At 43.8% G+C, this 19,741-nt stretch overlaps 1 protein-coding gene across 1 annotated transcript in view; it reads left to right on the forward strand.

Moving 5' to 3' along the window:
• Positions 1-19,741, forward strand: part of DNAAF3 (dynein axonemal assembly factor 3) — a 1,314,828-nt gene that overhangs the window by 990,010 nt on the left and 305,077 nt on the right. Inside the window, exon 10 of the mRNA XM_044059250.1 lies at positions 1,332-1,566. Within this exon, the coding sequence (XP_043915185.1) occupies positions 1,332-1,566 (235 nt within the window). The remainder of the gene's footprint in view (positions 1-1,331; positions 1,567-19,741) is intronic.

Consider the following 19,741-nt stretch of genomic DNA (forward strand, 5'->3'; position numbering starts at 1 on the left):
GTCTTGTAATTTGAGGTGTGAAACTATGGATCTATGACTCTCAGAACAGAGCAGAAGATGCATGGCGATGCTAGGTAAATATGTCCAAGTTCCTTTATAGGTGCTTTCCAAGGCAGGCACGAGACCACCCTCATAGTAATGAATAAGGGCAGCTGATAAAATTCATACACAGCCAAAACAGAGCAGAACTTAGATAAACCCAAATGTTATGATTTATATTTAACAGCTGTCTCATCTTGAAGATATGCTATTATGATAAAGTACCTTATATAACTATACTTTTGTCATCATTGCCTCTGAATATTTTAAGTACTGCAAACATCTTGCTAATTTTGCTTTTTTCTGTGTAAGGATTTATTCATCCTATTCTGCTTACTGCTGATGTGCACCCAAGTCTCCATGAAATCCTTTATTACTCTTATTGTGGCTTATTTTAGGAAGGGGCCCCCAGCTGAATCATGGTTCAACCTGCAGATGGGCCTTTTTTTCCCCTGTAATCCTCTAAGATGGCCTGGTTCCCCTTCCTACATGCATTGTGACAGTCCAAGGAAAGTGAGCATATCCTTCTGTAACCCTACAGGTAAGACGGCCAGATTCCCCTTCCTACATTCAGCTGTCATATTCCTAGGTAAGTCTGCAAATCCTGCTACAACCCTACAGATGAGACCTTTTTCTCCATGGACAGATTGACCTTCTTTTTGTGACCTGTGAGGCAGCTGCTTCTCCTGTGAGTGAGTAAACATATTAGTGGCTTGGGGATTTTGTAGGAAGCAAGCAAGCTCACCACCCATGTCAACTCACTCTTACCCCCATGCTTCCTGAGTAGCCTGCCTTATAATAAGGAAGAGAGAGAATTTTTTCTATATATAGTTTTCTGAGCATCCCAGATGTGAATGGTTATGGCTGCATCGTAGTGCAAATAACGTTCATCACAGCATTGTTTTGTCAATGTTTACGTTTTCTTCTTTCAGAGCACATGCTATTTAACAAAGTGCTTGTTTTGTATTTTTGTGTTTTATGTGTTTACAAAGAAGTAGCATAAACATTTCAAGCCATGTTATGTTTTGTTGTGAGTTGCTGTGCTAGTTATTGTATAAACAGGGATGCATTTTCACATTTTGTTTAACCATTCATATAATGTACAGTTGTCAACTTGTCCAATTTCAGACTTAAATTTGGCAGCTTATATGCACCTTGGATAAATGGGGGAGGAGCTTCAAAATATGCAATTTTTGTACTCTACTATACACATTAGCAATTGAAGCTTATGTTACATAGACAAACTAAATGTATTTCTTTGCATTCTTTTTATGTTTTTGTTTATAATACAGTCAGCACAAGACATTTCGCAATACAATATTACAGCTCTCTTTCATGAACTTGTTAATGGGAGCTGCTATACTCTACCATCTTCTCCAGAACATTCATCCCAAGCTAACATCTGTGAAGTCATTGAAGAAGAGGAAGAGGGAAGCAGCCTGAATAACATGCGAGAGAACAAGGAAGAGACACAGACAGAAGAAAGCCAATCACAGGCCAAAGGTGGTGGCAGCAACTCTGAATACGGTTAGTTTTGCAAGAGGGGGCTGAGCAAAGTATGTAAATCTTAAACTTTGCAAGAGAGAGAGGTGGGCATAGTATTGAGTGCATATCTTTAAACAAATTGCTGTTTGCATGTTTGTGATCATTCAGAATGCAAATTAACCATCAGAAGGAGAGGGACCTATTCCTTACTTGCATAGTATGCAGACTGAATATACTGAAATCAAAATGGGGGCTGTTAGAGATACAATGCCAATTATTGTACATAGTACATTTCTGCAGTCTCATAATTTCATAGCTAATTGCTAAACATATGGTCCAGAAGAGTATTGAGGAGCCTAGCCCATTTTCCCAAATTGCTGAACTGCAATGTTCGGTTAAGTGACTTTCTTGGTGTCATACATTAGGCAAATGGTTACTGGGGGACACACATCTAAAAATATATTCAGGCAGCTTCAAAAGCCACTGAAACATGACTTTGTAACTTACAATTCATGCTCAGCCTCTCAAAAAAAAAAAAAAATCCCCCAAATCCCGTCTCATGAAAAAACAAAATTTAAAATCCTTCCTCTTAAATTGAAATCACTTTTCATAGTAAATTATTAGGGATGATAATGGATGATCTGATTTTTTCCTGCATATAAGTTCATAGATAGGTACTAGGCTATCAGCCCAAGGGCCTAAGTTAGCCTAGCCAACAAGGTTCCCTGGCTTACGCCACCCAAGAAAGTTAATTTCCTGTGCTCCTGTCGAGCAGAGCCACAGAAGTGATCCCCGGGGTGTATTTCCTATTTCCCATCCACTCATCAAGATTTTTCTTGCGTGCTTGACATAGATGGGTAGCTTGTTCCAGAGCTTGGGAAGTCTCTGGAGCAGGAATTTTTCCCTCCAGCATGTCCTGCTTATTGTTGTGACAAGGTTTAGGTCCCTAGACCATGTAGCTCAGAGGGATTGGGATTTATTTAGATGTAGCATGTCCAACAGCTCTGGGTCTAACACAGCTTTATATGTTAGGCAGAGATCTCCTCAGATCAGGCGATATGCTACAAAGTAAAGCTGGAGTTTTTTGAGACACTCGTTAAGGACATCTATTTGGGGCCAGTAATCCTCTATGTGAGGTACTTTTGTGGCCTTTCCAGCTGCTGCAGATGTCTTGCGAGGTACATTCCAAAAGGGGCGTTGTACTCTATAATGAGTCTAATGAGTGACGAGTAGAGGGGAACAATGACCTCTTTTTTCCTGGATGAGAACCTTTTGTGATGAGGAGTGCCACACACAAGGATTTTCTGGCTACTGTGGCAATGTGATTATCAAAGGAGAGACTACTGTCCACCTGGGTCCCAAGGTGTCTTATCACACATTCGGCATTAAGTAGACTGCCATTTATGTGGTAGTTCATGGGTACAGAGTTTTTACCAAAGGGGATGACAATGCACTTTTTGGCATTGAGCTTGAGGCCATGCCTCTGACGCGAGGTATCTGTCACAGTGAGGCCCTTCTGTAGGATGTCCACATCATTTGGGGACTTGGCTATGGCTCCTAGTTTGCAGTCATCTGCGAACTTCATTAGCCAAAGGCCTTCTGTGTTAGCCTGTACTTCAGAGAAGTAGATACCAAACAGGAGAGGTCCCAGGACTTAACCCTGTGGTACTCCACTTGTCACTGGTCTGAAGTCAGATTTGGAGTCTGCAACTTTTACAAGTGTGGGTTCTGTTAGTGAGCCAGTTGGCAACCCATCTTCTGATGTAGAGATTTATACCTAGTTTAGTGAGTTTAACTATAATTCCAGAACGGAGCATGGTGTCGAAAGCCTTGGCAAGGTCAAGATAGGCTGTGTGAACTACCTTACCCTCGTCTACGGCTTTGGTGACTGCCTTAAAGAAGTCGATCAGGTTCAGAAGGCATGATCTGCCTTTCACAAACCCGAACTGGGTGAGGTCCAGAGTTTGGAGGTTGCCACTGTCTTTGCTTGAGTTCCATGATGATACGTTCCATGGCCTTGCAGACCAGGCTCATCGAGCTAATAGGGCAAATTTCCCAGGATCAGTGGTGGCTCCCCCTTTGTGGAATGGTATAACTGTTGTTGGCACAAAGCCTGAAGTGAGACTATGATTGAGCATGGTGCTTAGGTGGAGAGCCAGTTTGTGGAGCCTGGGATTGTTATCCAGTCCCATGAATGCTGTGTTTTTGGTTTTAGAGAATGCAGCTTTTACCTGCATAGATGTGATTACAGGGACTCTGCATTCTTCCTATATAGATATGGGTCCTTTAGGGGGTGAGGGGGGTAAAGTTAGCACTGAACCTATATGCCAAGATGTTGGCAATATCAGTTGGCTCTGTAATTTTTGTGCCATTGTGCTGTAACTCAGAGCAGATCTAGGTATTGCCATTGAGATTCTTGGCGTAGTTATAGAATGCTTTGTGGTTCCCCTTAGGAATCAGTGGTGATTTTGTTTTCGTAGCTAGCTTTGGAGGATCTTATAAGGGATCTCAGCAGCTTAATGAGGGTGACCAGAGAACTCCTCCACTCATGGGATTTTACTCTCTTTTGCAGCATTTTCTTCCTTCTGTTGTACAGTTTGTTTATGGCAGGGGACCACCAGACTGGCTTTCTTTTTTTGGAGGATAGCATCTTGGTTCCGTTTGGGGTAGCAAGATCCATGCACTCATGTAAGTGCTTATAGAGTGCATTTGTGAAGGATTCAGCAGTCGTAATTGTATCGTCCATCTGCATGGATGTCATGAAATTCACCACTTCTGTCTTAAGAAGCATGAAGTTGGCTTTGGAGAATTTTTTTTACTGTGGTTTCCTTAATAAAATTGCATTAAAAAATTCACCAAAAATGCAGATGCTTTTCAGAGCCAAAGATTTTTTTATCAACACAACTAAGGCTACACTCCCCACTACTTATCTCCTCCTCTCACTGCTTTGTGGCGCTCCCATCCTTACTAAACTGCAGGCAGCACAGCAGCACAAAAAGCAAGTTAATCAACGCTATAATAAATGGACTAAATTTACAGCAAATACCTTGGTTAGAACTACTCCATCAATGAACATGCATGCTTTGTACCATCTATAAAAATCACCCAGCACTTAATAACACTCTACACAACTATGTTCCCACTCAGTCATTACAACCAAATGACCAAAAACTCCCCTCTGTCCACAAACCTATCACATCTGCTGGGCATGGTCTGTACTCGTAGCATGTTTTAAAGGCATGGAACTCCTTACCTGTAACAATCAGGTCAGAACTCTCCCTTCAGTCTTTTAAAACCATTCCGAAAGATGACATAGCCAAAATCTGACTCTGTTCTCACTCATCCAGAGGATAAACTGTATTCCTAATTATGAAAAAGTACCTATTAATATCTTGCACCTTTTTACTCTCCCTCCTTCACTCACTTCCTTACTTCAATCCATCTTCCCTGACTCTGTAAATATAAAATAACCCTATTTTTTAATCACATTTCATATTGGAATTTCTGTTTGTATTATAAAGTTACCTTTAATTTCTCTAAACAGGCTAGAATTGCTCTAAAATCATATAAGTTACATCCATTGTTAACCAGTGTTTTACTGGTATAATTAATTAAACTATAAAAGTTTTGCATTATTTTTGAAACTTGTAAAATTATTGTTTTTACAATTCTTTTGTAAGACTTTGGAGCCTTTCTCCCTAGGCCTCCACTGAAAATGGGCACTTACGAAGTCATATTTTCTAATCAATTGTCAGTAAATAAATTCACATAGATGGGAAGCCTGTTCCAGAGAAGGGTTAATCTTTGTTGTTGTTTGTTTGTTTCCCACCTTTCCTGTAACTAGTCTAGTCCAGATACAGATTTGCTGTATCCCAGGACTGTTTTTAAGCTTCTGATCTCACTAAGCCTTTCTGTGTTGGAGGGAAGCCTTTTAGCTTATCAGTGTGAGTGGTAAGTACTATGTAGCCTGTCTACCACAAGAGGGGTTTCTGGACCCAACATTGTAGTTTATTGGCTGCTTGGGCAGTTTTTCCATCTCTTTCAACTTTCTGGTTTAAAAGCCTGCATTTGTGCTTGTTTCCCACCTTTCCTGTAACTAGTCTAGTCCAGATACAGATTTGCTGTATCCTGGACTGTTTGCAAGCTTCTGAGCCCCCCCAAGCCTTTCTGTATCAGAGGGAAGCCTTCTAGCTTATCATTGGGAGTGGTAAGCACTAGGTAGCCTATCTACCACAAGAGTGGTTTCTGGCCCAGAAACTGTAGTTTATTAGTCGGCAGTTTTTCCATCTCTTTCAACTTTCTGGTTTAAAAGCCTGTGTTTGCACTTGTTTCCCACCTTTCCTGTAACTAGTGTTGTCCAGATACAGATTTGCTGTATCCAAGACTGTTTGTAAGCTTCTGAGCAGTGCGAAAGTCTGCACTTCAATTTTTCCCTTAGATCTGCTAGTTGTCTCCTCTTCTGCACTTTTACTAGCTTATTAGTTTAGCACTTTACCAGACTTCTTGTAGCAATTATTGTAACACAAAAAAGTGCTACCAGCACTAAACATTCTACAAGGAAACTGCTCCAGTATTTATTAATGCCCACCCATCCAGACATGTCTAAAGGTCAGTTCCCTGTGCTTTCTCCTATTAACCTGGTGAACTTGGACATCCTGAGGCAATGTAGCAACTGCCTCATGTACACTGACAACCCTCTCCTCTCAGACTTATGAGAGATGCACTTGTATATCCAAACTGGAAGCCACCCACTCTCCAGCCAAGACCAGAATAACTGGTCAAGAGGAGAAGGTCAACACTTGCACCACACCACATGGAACACACAGCCCTCCAGAACACACACCAGCACTGCCTTCACATAAAAACACAAACCACACACCCACATTCATGGAGGCTGTCAATAAAAATCTACCCAAACCGCAGAGACCTCCAAGGCAGAAACACACTTGACCACCACAACACAACACTAATCACAAGACACATAACTCTTCTAAACAGTGTGCCACTCAAATCAAAGCTCCTAAGACAAAACAGCTAAACCAAAACACTGATCATAGGTGACTCGATAGGCACACTGATGTCCCACTCACTAAGTTGAATGAGGAGAAAGTAACAGTCAGCTGCCTGTCAGGCACCAGGATCCGCCACATAACGCACACACTCAGGTCCCTCAACAACAGGTACAAATATGACTCTGTCATTGTACATGTGGGTGTGAATGATGTGAGACATACCTCCATGGACTACATGAAAAGAGACATGGAGGAGCTCTTGGATTATGTAGCCCAGGCAGATATGACCCTAGCCCTGAGCAGCATCCTATCATCACCCAGAATGCTACCACAGTACAAGCAGAATATGATAGATTTCAAAAATTGGCTAAGTTTCTTGTGTCATTCTAAGGGGATCCAGTATCTGTCTGCCTGGGATGACGTGATTGACGGACCTTGATGCTTTGCCAGAGATGGCATGCATCTGTCACCCCTGAGCTTCCGGATACTGGCCAAGGCTCTTGCCACCCCTATAGTGCCTTTTTTAGACAGTGTTCCAAAGACCAAATTACCACCATAACAGCTACAAACAAATGCAATCAGAGAATCGTGCTGCTCAACACTAGAAGTCTAAACCTCAAAATGCATTCGATCGAAGCTCTCCTTAAAATGGAGAACATCGACATTTGTGCTGTAACAGAGACCTGGTTCAAGGCACCAGAAAGCAGCCCTGCACTACCACGCTATACCTCATTCCACCCCTTTCAGCCCCAGAGGTTGGACCAAAGCTCCAAAGGCAGTGGTGTTTCCATATTCAACAAAGATGTGCACACCTCCAGACTGGTACCCCAACATAGTGCATCTGAGATACTTCAGGTGCAGCTAACATTGGGTAAGACAGAGATTCAGGTCGTAGCCTGCTGTAAGTCCCCAACCATGTCCCAGGACTCACACTCCACATTCCTAAGCACCCTGGAGAATATTAGGGTCCAACCTAACACACTCATACTGGGCGACTTCAACTACTCCTCCATTAACTGGGAAAACTACTCCTGTACCAATACACTTGCCCAATGCTTTCTGGAATTCATTACATCCAATGCTCTGGACCAGCTTGTTCTTACTCTCACTAGAGGTAGCAACATCCTTGACCTGGTCATTACTAACATTGGCGACCATTACTCTACACCAATAGTCAACTCCTCCCTGGTTAGATCCGACCACAAACTAATCACCTTGGAAATCCGTACCCCTCCCACCCACCAACCCCTACAAAGGTAACCACCATGAAAAACTTCTCCACGTTGCCAGTGTGGTCAGAAAGTCCTATGTGGCACATCTCATTATTATTATTAGGCCAATCATCAAGTACAATCACCCATTTGGCATGTACCTCACTAGACACCTGCAACAACTGGAGAGGCTGCAAAAGTACCTCACAAAGAGGATCCTAGGACTTAAACACTTGTCCTATATGGCCAGACTCAAAAAAACTCCAACTATTCTCTCTCATATCACCTACATAGAGGCGATCTCTGCGTGACTTACAAAGCCATGTCTGACCCAGCTCTGTTGGAAATGCTACATCTAAAGAAATCCCAATCTCTCTGCACCACATGCTCCAGAGACCTCAACCTCATTACCACAGTCAACAGAACATGCTGGAGGGACAGGTTCATTACCCAGAGACTGCCCTTGATATGGAATAGACTTCCCATACATGTCAAACAGAGCACCTCACTGGCCCTCTTCAAGATGAATCTTGATGTGTGGATGGAAAATAGAAAATTCACCCCGGGGATCACTCCAGTGGCTCTTTTCAACAGAGGCACTAGGAACTAAGGTCGGGTGGCATGATGTCAAGGTAATCCAATGGGCTAGGTTTGTAAAGACTCCAGGGCCATTAGCCTAGTACACACCTATGAACCTATGTACCTCTCTCTCCAACATGTCCTGTTTATGTTTAGGTCCTTAGATCGGGTGTTGTGATGCTGGTTGTTATATAGATGTGCACCGTTATCCATCACTCTTGGATCAGCGGATACAGATGTGCACCATTATCCATCACTCTTGGATCAGTGGATACAGATGTGCACCATTATCCATCACTCTTGGATCAGCGGATACAGATGTGCACCATTATCCATCACTCTTGGATCAGCGGATACAGATGTGCACCATTATCCATCACTCTTGGATCAGTGGATACAGATGTGCACCGTTATCCATCACTCTTGGATCAGCGGATACAGATGTGCACCATTATCCATCACTCTTGGATCAGCGGATGCCTTGTAGGCTAGGCATAGATCACCATGCAGCGCTTTGTAGGAGACTGATTACAGAGATAGGGCTTTGTGGTGATTCTCCTTGCATTTCTTGTTTGCTCCCTGTATTATTTTTGTGAGGAACCTCTGGTCTTTCAAGCTGTTATCCAAGTGCTTGGTCAGGTACATGCCCCAAGGGTGCATTGTAATCGATGACTGATCTCATGAGAGTTGAGTGTAGAGTAATAATGACCTCCTTGTACCTGGATACTATGACCTTACTTATAAGTTTTATAATGACCTCCTTGGACCTGGTTACCATGCCCTTACTTATAAGTTATAATGACCTCCTTAGACCTGGATGTCATGCCCTTACTTATAAGTTATAATGACCTCCTTGGACCTGGATGTCATGCCCTTACTTATAAGTTGTACAGCATAGAATGATTTTCTCACCACAGTGGACACGTGATGGTCAAAGGTCAGGTTGCTGTCAACATGTGTTCCAAATCGCTGCCCACTGGATCTACTTTTAGGAGTGTATTATCAATGTGGTAATTTGGGTGGCCACGGTGGTGCAACAGTTAGCGTTGCCACCTCACAGCAAGAGGTTCTCTGGTTCGATCCTCGGCTGGGGTGCCTTCTGTGCGGAGTCTGCATGCCCTCCTTGTGGTCGCGTGGGTTTCCTCCAGGTGCTCCAGTTTCCTCCCACATCCCAAAGACATGCTGTAAGTGGATTGGATACTCTGAATTGGCCCTAGGCATGAGTGCGTGCATGTGTGTGCCTTCCGTGGAAGGTTGGGCACCAGGCTGGCAACTCGACACCGTAAAAACTTCACTGCCAGTCATGAACGGACAGGTGATCTGGCGTGGCATCCCCTAATCGGGAAAAGCTGAAAGAAGAAGAAGATAATCAATGTGGTAATTTCCAGAAATGACCAATGTTTGCAGTGAGGCAGATAGTTGAGAAGAAGCTAGAGGTGAGAAAAGAGTCCTAATGGATGTTGCTAGACTTGGAAAAAGCAAATGACAGTGTTCTAAGAAATGTAATTTGGACAGTCTTGTGGTGTTTCAAAGTCCCAGAAGCATTAATATAGTTAGCTATGTACAAAGACCCAGTGTCTCACGTTCAGTGCTGCATATAACTGAGGGGTTCCCAGTGGAAGTCGGTGTGCATCAGGGTTCGTGTCCACTGCTATTCATACTGGTGATGGACTACATTACCAAACGGGTAGGAGGGAACACATCCACAAAGTTGTTGTTTGCAGACGATGTGGCTTTGCAGACAGACTCTGGAATGCAAAGCTGAAGGCACATTGGATGAAACTGAGTACTGATATACAGTTGTAATGGAAGCCAGTTGGGAAGATAAGACAAAGCTGAGAATTGTGATAGAAGGGAAAATAGAGGAACAGGTTAACGTCTTTAAGTGTCTGGAACGGGTTGATGAGGAGAAGGGAAGTATGAATAAGGAGGTCAAAGCTAGAATCAGGGGGGCAACAGCCAACTGGGACAATGTCAGTGGTAGTGCATGACAGAGGAATGCCAATGAAGCTGAAAAGTAAGGTATAACAGTAGTGCAACCAGTACTACTGTATGGTACAGAGACCTGGATAGTAAAAGCAGAGCAGTTGAGGCAGCTGGAGGTGATGAAGATGAAGTGCCTGAGATGGGTGGCAGGATGCACACTGTGGGACAGGTGAAGAAATGAGGATATCAGAGCAGAAGCCAAAGTAGCCCCAATTACAGAGAAAATCAGAGAGAGCAGATTACAGTGGTTTAGGCTTGTGCAGAAAAGCAGAAAACAATCTTTGAAGAAGGTAGACAGGAAGAAGGCAAGAGGAAATGAGGACATCCAGAAAGCAGCTGGGTGGATTGTGTGAGAGAAGACCTGCAGTAGTCCGCCATGAATAATGAAGAAGGTGAGAGTGGCATTGAATTGAGAGAGATGGCAACAGTTGACTGGGACACCCCAACCCTGTGTAGAAAATGAGAAAAAAAAAGGAAGATGCTGCTGATGATTTTTAGTACATGGCACTGGCACCAGTTGATGTTCATCATAGTGTTCTCTGCTGCAGCAGCCATAACTATATGAGTTATAGTCTGCCAAGGATATAACGGTTGTCCAGCTTCAAAACTTCAGGGTACCTTCCATATGCCCAAACTATCAGGCAGCTTGAGCTGAGATGACTAAAAGACAGGTTTGGGTGCAAAACCGCCCAAGGCCTTACTGCTGCCAAAGAGTACAGTCATCTGAGGCTTTTGAGGATCGATAATTTAGCTTGTGGCTTTCCTTTGCTGGGCAGATAAATTCCCTTTTGAGGATAAACCTTCTATTTTCTTAATTTTGTTGATTTTTTTTTAGTTTCCTCTTTTGGAAAGTTGTTTAAAGCTAGGAGCATTGTGTTTTAATGGACTGTCTCTACACTACAACATACGTTTAAATAAGAGTTCTAATTGTTTATGTTGGTTTAAAAGTAGTCTAAAGTAACTGAAATTTTTTTTCTGTGTAGGCATTGGGCTTATTTTCCTTTTCTGGTGCTGGCATAGTGTTTTTAACTGTTTTTCTGTCAAAAAATTAACTTTTGTAGACTGCTAGTTTTTATCATCATTTCAGCTTGACCCTGGAAAAGACTACCAGTCCCAAGGCTGGTCTTTCTTCCAACCACAAAAAGAAAAAGTTAAGCAAACAGCCTTTGCCACCACAGCAGGCTAGCAGTTTGCCCCAGCCACAGGTGGGTAATTCTGCTGTGCCATTTGTTGTACCACAGACCACTTATTTACCCAGGATCCCTCTGGAATAGCACCTGCAAACCACTATGTACTGGGAGTTAGCCACATCCCCTGCAACTATTGCAGTTCCCTCAGTGGGCAAGGGGGAGCCACTTTTGTCAGTCATGGGAGAGGAACAGGGAAGGTTTCCCTGTGGTCTCAGAATGTTGTGCCCACCTTTGTTGAAATAGCTGCTGCCATTATTAACATCTGACCCCAACATTAAACCAAGCATTTATCTTCTCCTCCTCAATTTTCTTTGAATAGGAGTAGTTTATTGGGTCTGGTTTGGGCTGTTGATCCTTCTTGTAAGGTAGTTTCTGGTTAAAGAAAGGGGGATTCCTCTTTTCTTGATGAGAATCAAGATTCTGAATCTGAGCAGGATGATGCAGGGACAGATGCAGGGTTTTGTCCGTAGATTTCTGATTCAGACTCAGAGGAGAGCTCATTTTCTGATTCTTCCTATAGGGCTTTCTCTTTCTCTGAGACTATTGCTAGAATGTGCTGGTGTTTTCAAATGGAAAAAAAAACAGGTTTCTCAGTCCCTTGAAAAATACTATGCATTGTTACAGTAGATTTTCCAGAACCTACACTTCTTCCTCCTGTTCTGTCTGCATTAAAGGATGTGTGTTACTGCCTGCAATTTTCCTGATAGTCAGCCAGCTTCCCCTAAAAATAAGGCAGATAGGATGTGTAAAGGTCCTTAGTGTTGACAATTGTTATACACTGTTCCCAAACCTGAACCAGCCGCTACAGCTTTAGTTGATTCCACTGCTGCTAAGCACTTAGATCTGATGTTGTCCTTTTCATTTTTCCTAACGAATGGGTTCAGGATCCGACCCTTGGATCTGACTCTGCCAAATCTACAAGACTTCGGATCCAAAACTCAACCTCCTCCCTTTACCCATAATGGTCTAGTCCATCCCCAGCTCCTCAGATCTTGTTTGCTACCATTGTGTCAAGACAGATCAAAAACACTGAAGCAATGAGAGTACAATTTCTTTACTATTTTGTTGTAAGTGTAGGTAGTCCTTTGCTTTTTCATCTCTACTCCTGCCTCCACTTGACATAGATGACCACAGCTGTTAGGGGTTTTGACTTTCCATCTCCTTTCCATTCCTTGTGCTTTCTTGGCACTCTTCTCTTTCTACACATACACACACACATATAACGTAGATTTCTGTGTGTTTAGCGTACCGGTTTATCTAGTTTAGTTAAGGTTGTTTAGTGTATACTTTTTTAACCTCTTAAGGCTTCTTTCTTTTCCTAGTCACTGTTTGTGATAATGTCAGAAAGACAGCCCACTGGATTTAAGAAACAATTTTTTTGTGGGCATAAGATCCCCAATTCTGATGCCCACAAGAACTGTGTCTACTGCCTGGGCCCTGAGCATTTCAAGTCAGTGTGTGAGATGTGCTCCATGTTTAACCCCAGGGCCCTTTCTGACTGGGGGAACAAACTTAAACTTAAAGGCTTGCTTCCAGTGTCTTCTTCCTCTTCTGGAGCTCATCCCCCCCACTAAAACTTCTCAAGGCTCAGTGGATTCTAAGAAAAGTGCCCTCCAGAAATCACTGAAGGCTTTGTCAGAGCCATCTGAGAAACTCTGGAAGACTTTGGATCCCACCCCTTCGGATCTGAAGACTGGCACCAGTCTCAGATGCACAGGCCTCATCAGATCTGACAGGCATCATTATGATCACCAGCTCTCTAGTACCATCTTCTTCCTGTTTGGACCAGGCAGCTAGGATCCGGTCGCTGGAGTTTGTGTTAAAGCCTTTTTCTCTGTCTCTGCCCTTACAGTTATTTCAAACCCTAAAGAAACATTCTAAGTCTGCTTCCTCAGCTTCATCCAGATCTTCAGGGAGCTTGACAGAGGCAGATATAGGCAGGATGATGCAGAGATTTCTCAGATCCAGATGGGGGTCCTGCCAACTCTGTCCACTGTCTGATCTGTGAGTGCATCTGCCCAGCCAGTAATATCTCCTTCTCTGATCCGACATGTGGTCTCGGAGTCTCAGGATCCAAGATCCCCAAGAGAGTCAGAGTCAGATCCAAGGAAGCTCCCTTCCTCAACTTCTTCATTTACCCTAACCAGCCCTACTCCAACACTGTCAGATCAGAGCAGGTTTCGGATCTGGGAATTTGTGCTTGGTCTGAGGGGTTGGGTCTGGCTCCTACTTTGTCAGATCCATCCCTTCCCCTTGGCACCTCGACTCTTGACAGCTCAGGTCTGATTCTGTCCGAGGTGCTTGGATCCAGGGTTGACCCCGACCTCCCGCCCTCATCTGCCTTGGCTCCAAGGAAGGGGGGGGGGGTGTCCTCTGTCAGATCAGAGCAGGTTTCGGATCTGGGAATTTGTGCTGGGTCTGAGGGGTTGGGTCTGGCTCCTACTTTGTCAGATCCATCCCTTCCTCTTGGCACCTCGACTCTTGACAGCTCAGGTCTGATTCTGTCCAAGGTGCTTGGATCCAGGGTTGGCCCTGACCTCCCGCCCTCATCTGCCTTGGCTCCAAGGAAGGGGGGAGAGGTATCCTCAGTCCATCAGCCTTCAAGGTAGTGGAAGGGGCCTTCTCTTTGCATATCTTTGCATAGAGAGCCATCCTCTCAAATCTCTGATCCTATCCCTCATCGGGTCCAAGCTCTGACCTGCTCATTTCTGCTCCTCAGAATCAGCCAGGTCTGGGAAGCCTCCACACTTGCTCCCTAGAGGGATTTCCTCCTTCTTCTGACATGTCTCCCAAACACTGCATGGAAGAGGTCCCTCAGAAGAGAACGTGTAAGAGGAGGCACATAGACACTCCTGTGGAGTTTCATGGAAGAGACAGATTTTGATGAGGGTGAAGGATTCCCCCCAGATCACCATCTGACAATGTCCCCTTTGGGAACATCCTGGAAATCCTCAGAGTGATGATTGGTCTTCCCAAACTCCTTCTGAGGAATAGATGTTCCTGGAGGCTTTCAGGGCTGGCCCATCTACATCTTGGATGACCGCCCCAGCAGATTAACTTATTGAGCTGGTTTCCTGCCGGGCTTGGAAGGAACCAGACACTGTCAAGCACCTCCCTAAGTGCCCAAATAAGTTCTTGGATTCCCCTCTTCAGGTAGACCTCACTGAAGCAAGGGCATCATAGCTGATGCCATAGTTGTTTCAGTGGCCACTAAGAAGGCAAAGCTTCTCTGTCCATTCAGCAAACAAGGAGTCTAGAGCGATGGACAGATTTGGAAAGCGTATATACTCCTCAGTCACATTCGCACTGAGGTCATTAAAATACTTTGCACATTTTACTCGCCTACAAAGAGATTTGATCAGGGAGCTTTCAAACTCTCTTTCTCTGAGTCCATATCTGTGGGGGATCACAAGAAGGTTTCTCCTCAACTGGTTACTTTTTCATCCATTGTCAGTTCCTTGATGAGGCTGATCTCCCATACAGTGGAGAATGCCTCATGAGCAGCTGGTTCAGGCATAGCCATCAAGAGACAGGTCTGGATGAGACTATGTGACTATGTGGAACCCTTCAAGGTGTCCTTTGTTAATGCCCCCTTTGGCTGCTCCTTGTTCAGGGCATCAGTGAAGGATATGCTCACCCATGGCAAGCAGGAAGGAAAGACCCTGTCTGCTGTTGGAATCAAATGTTCTACCTCCTCAATGTACCTTTTCTAGGAATCGGCAAGGTGGTAAGAAAATGTGGTTCTGGAAATCTCAGGGACATTTCCAGAACTCATGTGACAATACTTCCTCCAGAGGTTGAGGAGGAAGTTTCAATGGCAGACGTTGCCCCAGAGACAGAGGGGGTCTGCAAATCTAGGGATTCAGAGACTCCTTCTCTGATCAGCCTTTTCAGTGCTCCTGAAGCGCTGCCCGACTGTTCACCTCTGGAGGCAGTCGGGTGTCATTTCTTCTTGCACCTTGATGCCTGGACAAATATCACAAAAAATGAATAGATGCTAAGTATAATATTTAGAGGTCACTACATATCCTTTTCACTTCCACCTCCTGTCCCAAGGAAGAAACTCCCTGACATTCCACTCAGTCAGAGGGAATATGCAGCTCAAGTGATTCAAAAGCTGCTACAAAAAAGTCATCCAGGAGGTCCCACCTGAACAAATAGGATTCAGAACTTAGTCCCGCTTCTTTGTAGTGCTAAACAAAACAGGAGACCTGAAACCAGTTCTGGATCTAAGCAATCTGAATCAATATATAAAGAAGTCAAAGTTCCAAATAGTTACTTTTCAGTCCAGCCTGCCTTTTCTGTGCAACTATGGTTGGATGTGCTCTATAGAGCTCCAGGATACATACTATCACATCAAAATAGGTACTCCAGGAAACACCTGTACTTTTGTCTGGGAGACAGTCACTACCAATTTAGACCACAGCCCCCAGGGTGTTCCCAAATGCATGGCAGTTGTAGCAGCTCACTTGAGATTCAAAGGATTCCAGGTGTTTCCCTATCACCATGGTTGGCTTCTCACTGCTCCAGCCAGGCATCAACTTCTACAAGCCAGGGATTACTTGCTTCAAATCTCCACCTCTTTTCATGTTTCTATAAACCATGTCAAATTGAATCCAACTCCTGTACAGAGTCTGGAATTTATAGGAACTCAACTGAATACTATGACTCAAGTGGCATCATTACCTCTTTATCCCATTGCATCACTGAGAAATCAGGTGTGAGCCATGCTATCTCATCCATCCTCTCCAGCAAAAACTAGTGCTACAAGCTCTTGGGTTAATGTCAACTGCTATTCTTCTAGTCCTGAAGCAAGATTCTTAATGAGAATCTTTCAGTGGACACTGGCGGTGCAGTGGTCTATTCTTTACCAGCCTCTGTCATTTACCATAAAACTCACTCCAATTTGTAAATGTCATTTTCACTGGTGGATCCAGTCAAATGATCTGTTTCTGACAGGCCATTCTCCCTTCCTCTCCCAATTGCCACAGTGACCACTGATGCTTTCCAACTGGGGGGGCATTTCATGGGAAAGATGGTCCAAGGCACGTGGTCCCCGTCAAAGACCAAGTTGCATATCCATGTCCTACAGATGAGAGCCATCCTACTAACATTGCAAGCCTTTCAGGAGGCTTTCCCTCTAGGGACTGTTGCAGTCCATACAGACAACATGTCAGTAGTCTGGTACATCAACAAACAAGGAGGAAACCGTTCCTACCCATTGTGCAGAGAGGCCATGAGGACCTGGGAATGGGTAATCTCTTCAGACCACTTTCTCATTGCAACGCATATACTGGGGAAAAACAATGCACTGGCAGCAGACTCAGCAGGTCCATTCTGATTCCTCACGGAGAGTCCCTCAATCAGACAGTAGCAAATACGATCTTCAGCCACTGGGGCCAACCTTGCTGTGACCTGTTTACCTCTCTCCTCAAGAACAAGTGCAGCAAGCACTTCACTCTGATCCCCTTTCATGGCAGTCACCAAGGGATGCTCTGACTCACAGTTGGCCCCGGGTCTCCTGTAGGCCTATCCTCCTCTTCCTCTAATTCTGAAGTTCCTGCAGGAAGCCAGCAGGCTGAACAGCTTAGTCATCCTCATTGCCTCCTTCTGGCCTCAATAAGTCTGGTACCCTTTCCTCTGCTCTCACTTGAAATATCCTCTATAGATACTGGAACCCATTCAGGATCTCCTATCCCATCCATCACAAATTCAAGATCCCAGTCTCCACGCCCTCAGGCTGACCACATGTTTTCTCCACTTTCAGTGATAGATGGTCCAGACTCACTTCCCCAGCTTGTGACATTATCTTAGCCTCTCAGAAAGCATCCACCAAGAAAGTTTCCAGAAGCAAATGGAAAACATTTTGCGTTTGAGCTTGTAGTCAGAATATCGACCCCCTTTTCAGCACGCACTTCGACCACTCTCTTCTTTCTCACTACTTTTTTAAGGAAGGGGTTAATTTTTCTACTATTAAACTTCAGATGGCATCCATATTCATCTTCCATGCTGGAAATGAATCATCATCTCTGGCATCTTCCAGATTGTGTAAAGCTTTCATGATGGGACTCTTCCTTCTTAGACCTCATTTAAACCATCCCTGTCCTCCTTGGGATTTGATGGTGGTCTTTCAGGGGTTAACTCAGAAACCCTTTGAACTGGCAGACAGATACGATATAAAGTTTCTTTCTTGGATGACAATATTTTTAGTATGTATCACTTCAGCAAAAAGAATTTCTGAACTTCAGTCCTTATCGCCAGGCCTCCTTACATTATTTTCCATAAAGATAGTATCTCTTCAATGCATTCCTTCCTTTCTACCTAAAGTGGCTACTGTGTCTAACAGTAATCATTCCATTCAGTTACCACTTTTCTTTCCTTTCTTTACTAATAAAGGCAAGTGCATGCTGCACCTGCTTGATGTTCACAGATAATCATGTTTTTATCTTCACAGAACAAAACAGTACAGGAAGTATGATCAGCTGTTTCTGTCCTTTTCCCTTAACTGTTTGGGCCAAGCAGTTTCCAAAATTACTCTAGCCAGATGGATCACTGATTGTATTTCACTGATTTATTCTCAAAAAAGTTTGGAGTTGCCTTGACCCCCTAGAGCTCACTCCAATAGATCTATGGCTGCTTCATCTGCCTTTTCTTCAAGAACCTCCACTAACCACATCTGCACTGCAGCCACTTGGTCAAAGACTCGTACCTTTGCTACCCATTACAAATTTGACATTGTCTACAGAAGTAGCGCTTCCTTTGATTCAACAGTGCTCTGGCATATCCTTCCGTGAGGGCCACCCTTAGAGTTACGTGGCTGGAGACTCTGACCCATTCATGAAGAAGAATGAAAACGACACCATCAAATTTAGAAGTTCTGTACTTAGTATAACTCGGCATCTTGTTGTCCATTTTCATTCTTCCTCACCTTCCCTCCCAGCCACCCCCCAGCCCTGTCTCTCCTAGAAGGATCTTTGGATGATATCGGAACCATCATGTACCTGGTTTGAGCCTCAGTCTTTCTTTTCGTCTGTTCTGTCTCTAGAACACAGTGGGGTAAGGTAACAAACTCAATCTGAGGAGTTGGGGATGGACTAGAGTAAAACGGGTAGAGGAAGGAACTTGAGTTTTGGATCCAAATTCTTGTAGATGCGGCAGAGTTGGATCTGAGAATCAAATTCTGGACCCATTTGTGAGGAAGAATGAAAATGGACAGCACAGATGTCAAGTTATGTTAAGTACAGAACTTCAGATTAATTCCAGTCCTACTGTTTCTGATAAAGATAGGAAAATTAGTTATTGGGGGGGGGGAGTATATTTCTGCAACTTTGACTTTTAGAATTTTGAATTGTCACGCTCATATGTTAGTTTGTTCTGACAAATTGAGAAAGTATGAGGGATGTTTTATCTGCAGTTTCTTATTGTGGGGAAAAATCTGCTTTAAATAACTTGGTTTCTTCTATTGCACAGGTGACTAGGCATTGTTTGCAGTGTGTGGATGGCTCTGTTGATACTTCTTCCAGGGCAATGGCCGTTGATACTGTTTAGAGGAAGTTTGCCCTGCTGTATTCCCAGAACCTTCCAGATGATGTTAAAATTGAGATTAAATTCTCCCTTGGATAGAGATTTAATGTTTGACTTCTCTGCTGTAGAGGTGATGAAAGGGGCTAGATGATCCAGGGAAAGAGTTTTCAGCCTTTCTTTTCCAAATTGGCCAAGGGATTTTTTATCTCATTATCCAGTTTTGGCAAAAAAATAGAATAAACAGTCTCAATAAAATTAATGTAAACAGACATTTAAGAAGAAATGGCAAGGAGGTTCCAACAAAGTCTCAAACTTCCCTCCCAAAACCAAGGACCTGTCCAACACGTCTGAATGACTGTTCAAGAGACCTTGTGAACCCCTCTCACCCTGACTCCTTTTTTCTTCTAGAAAGTCTGCCACTCCAGTTTTCTCTTTGGCGGCAAATTGTTTCATACAAATCGGTTCCGAAAATCATTTCTAAGGATTACAGATGGCAGAAGGGATAAAATATCCTTCTTTCCAGGGGGTGTCATTCCTCATGCTCCAGATCACAATCTTTTGTTTCAACCTCTTCATCATCTCATGATGTCCCAAGGAGTGATAGAACCAGTTCCTCCTTCCTAGGTGGGGAAGGGGTTTAATTCAAGGATGTTCCTAGTGCCAAAGAAGCAAAATACTTGGAGATCAGTTCTGGATTTTTCTTTCCTAAACCTGA

This window comes from Protopterus annectens, chromosome 17.part0 (assembly GCF_019279795.1).
Source record: "Protopterus annectens isolate FY-2018-M chromosome 17.part0, PAN1.0, whole genome shotgun sequence".
NCBI lineage: Eukaryota > Metazoa > Chordata > Ceratodontiformes > Protopteridae > Protopterus > Protopterus annectens.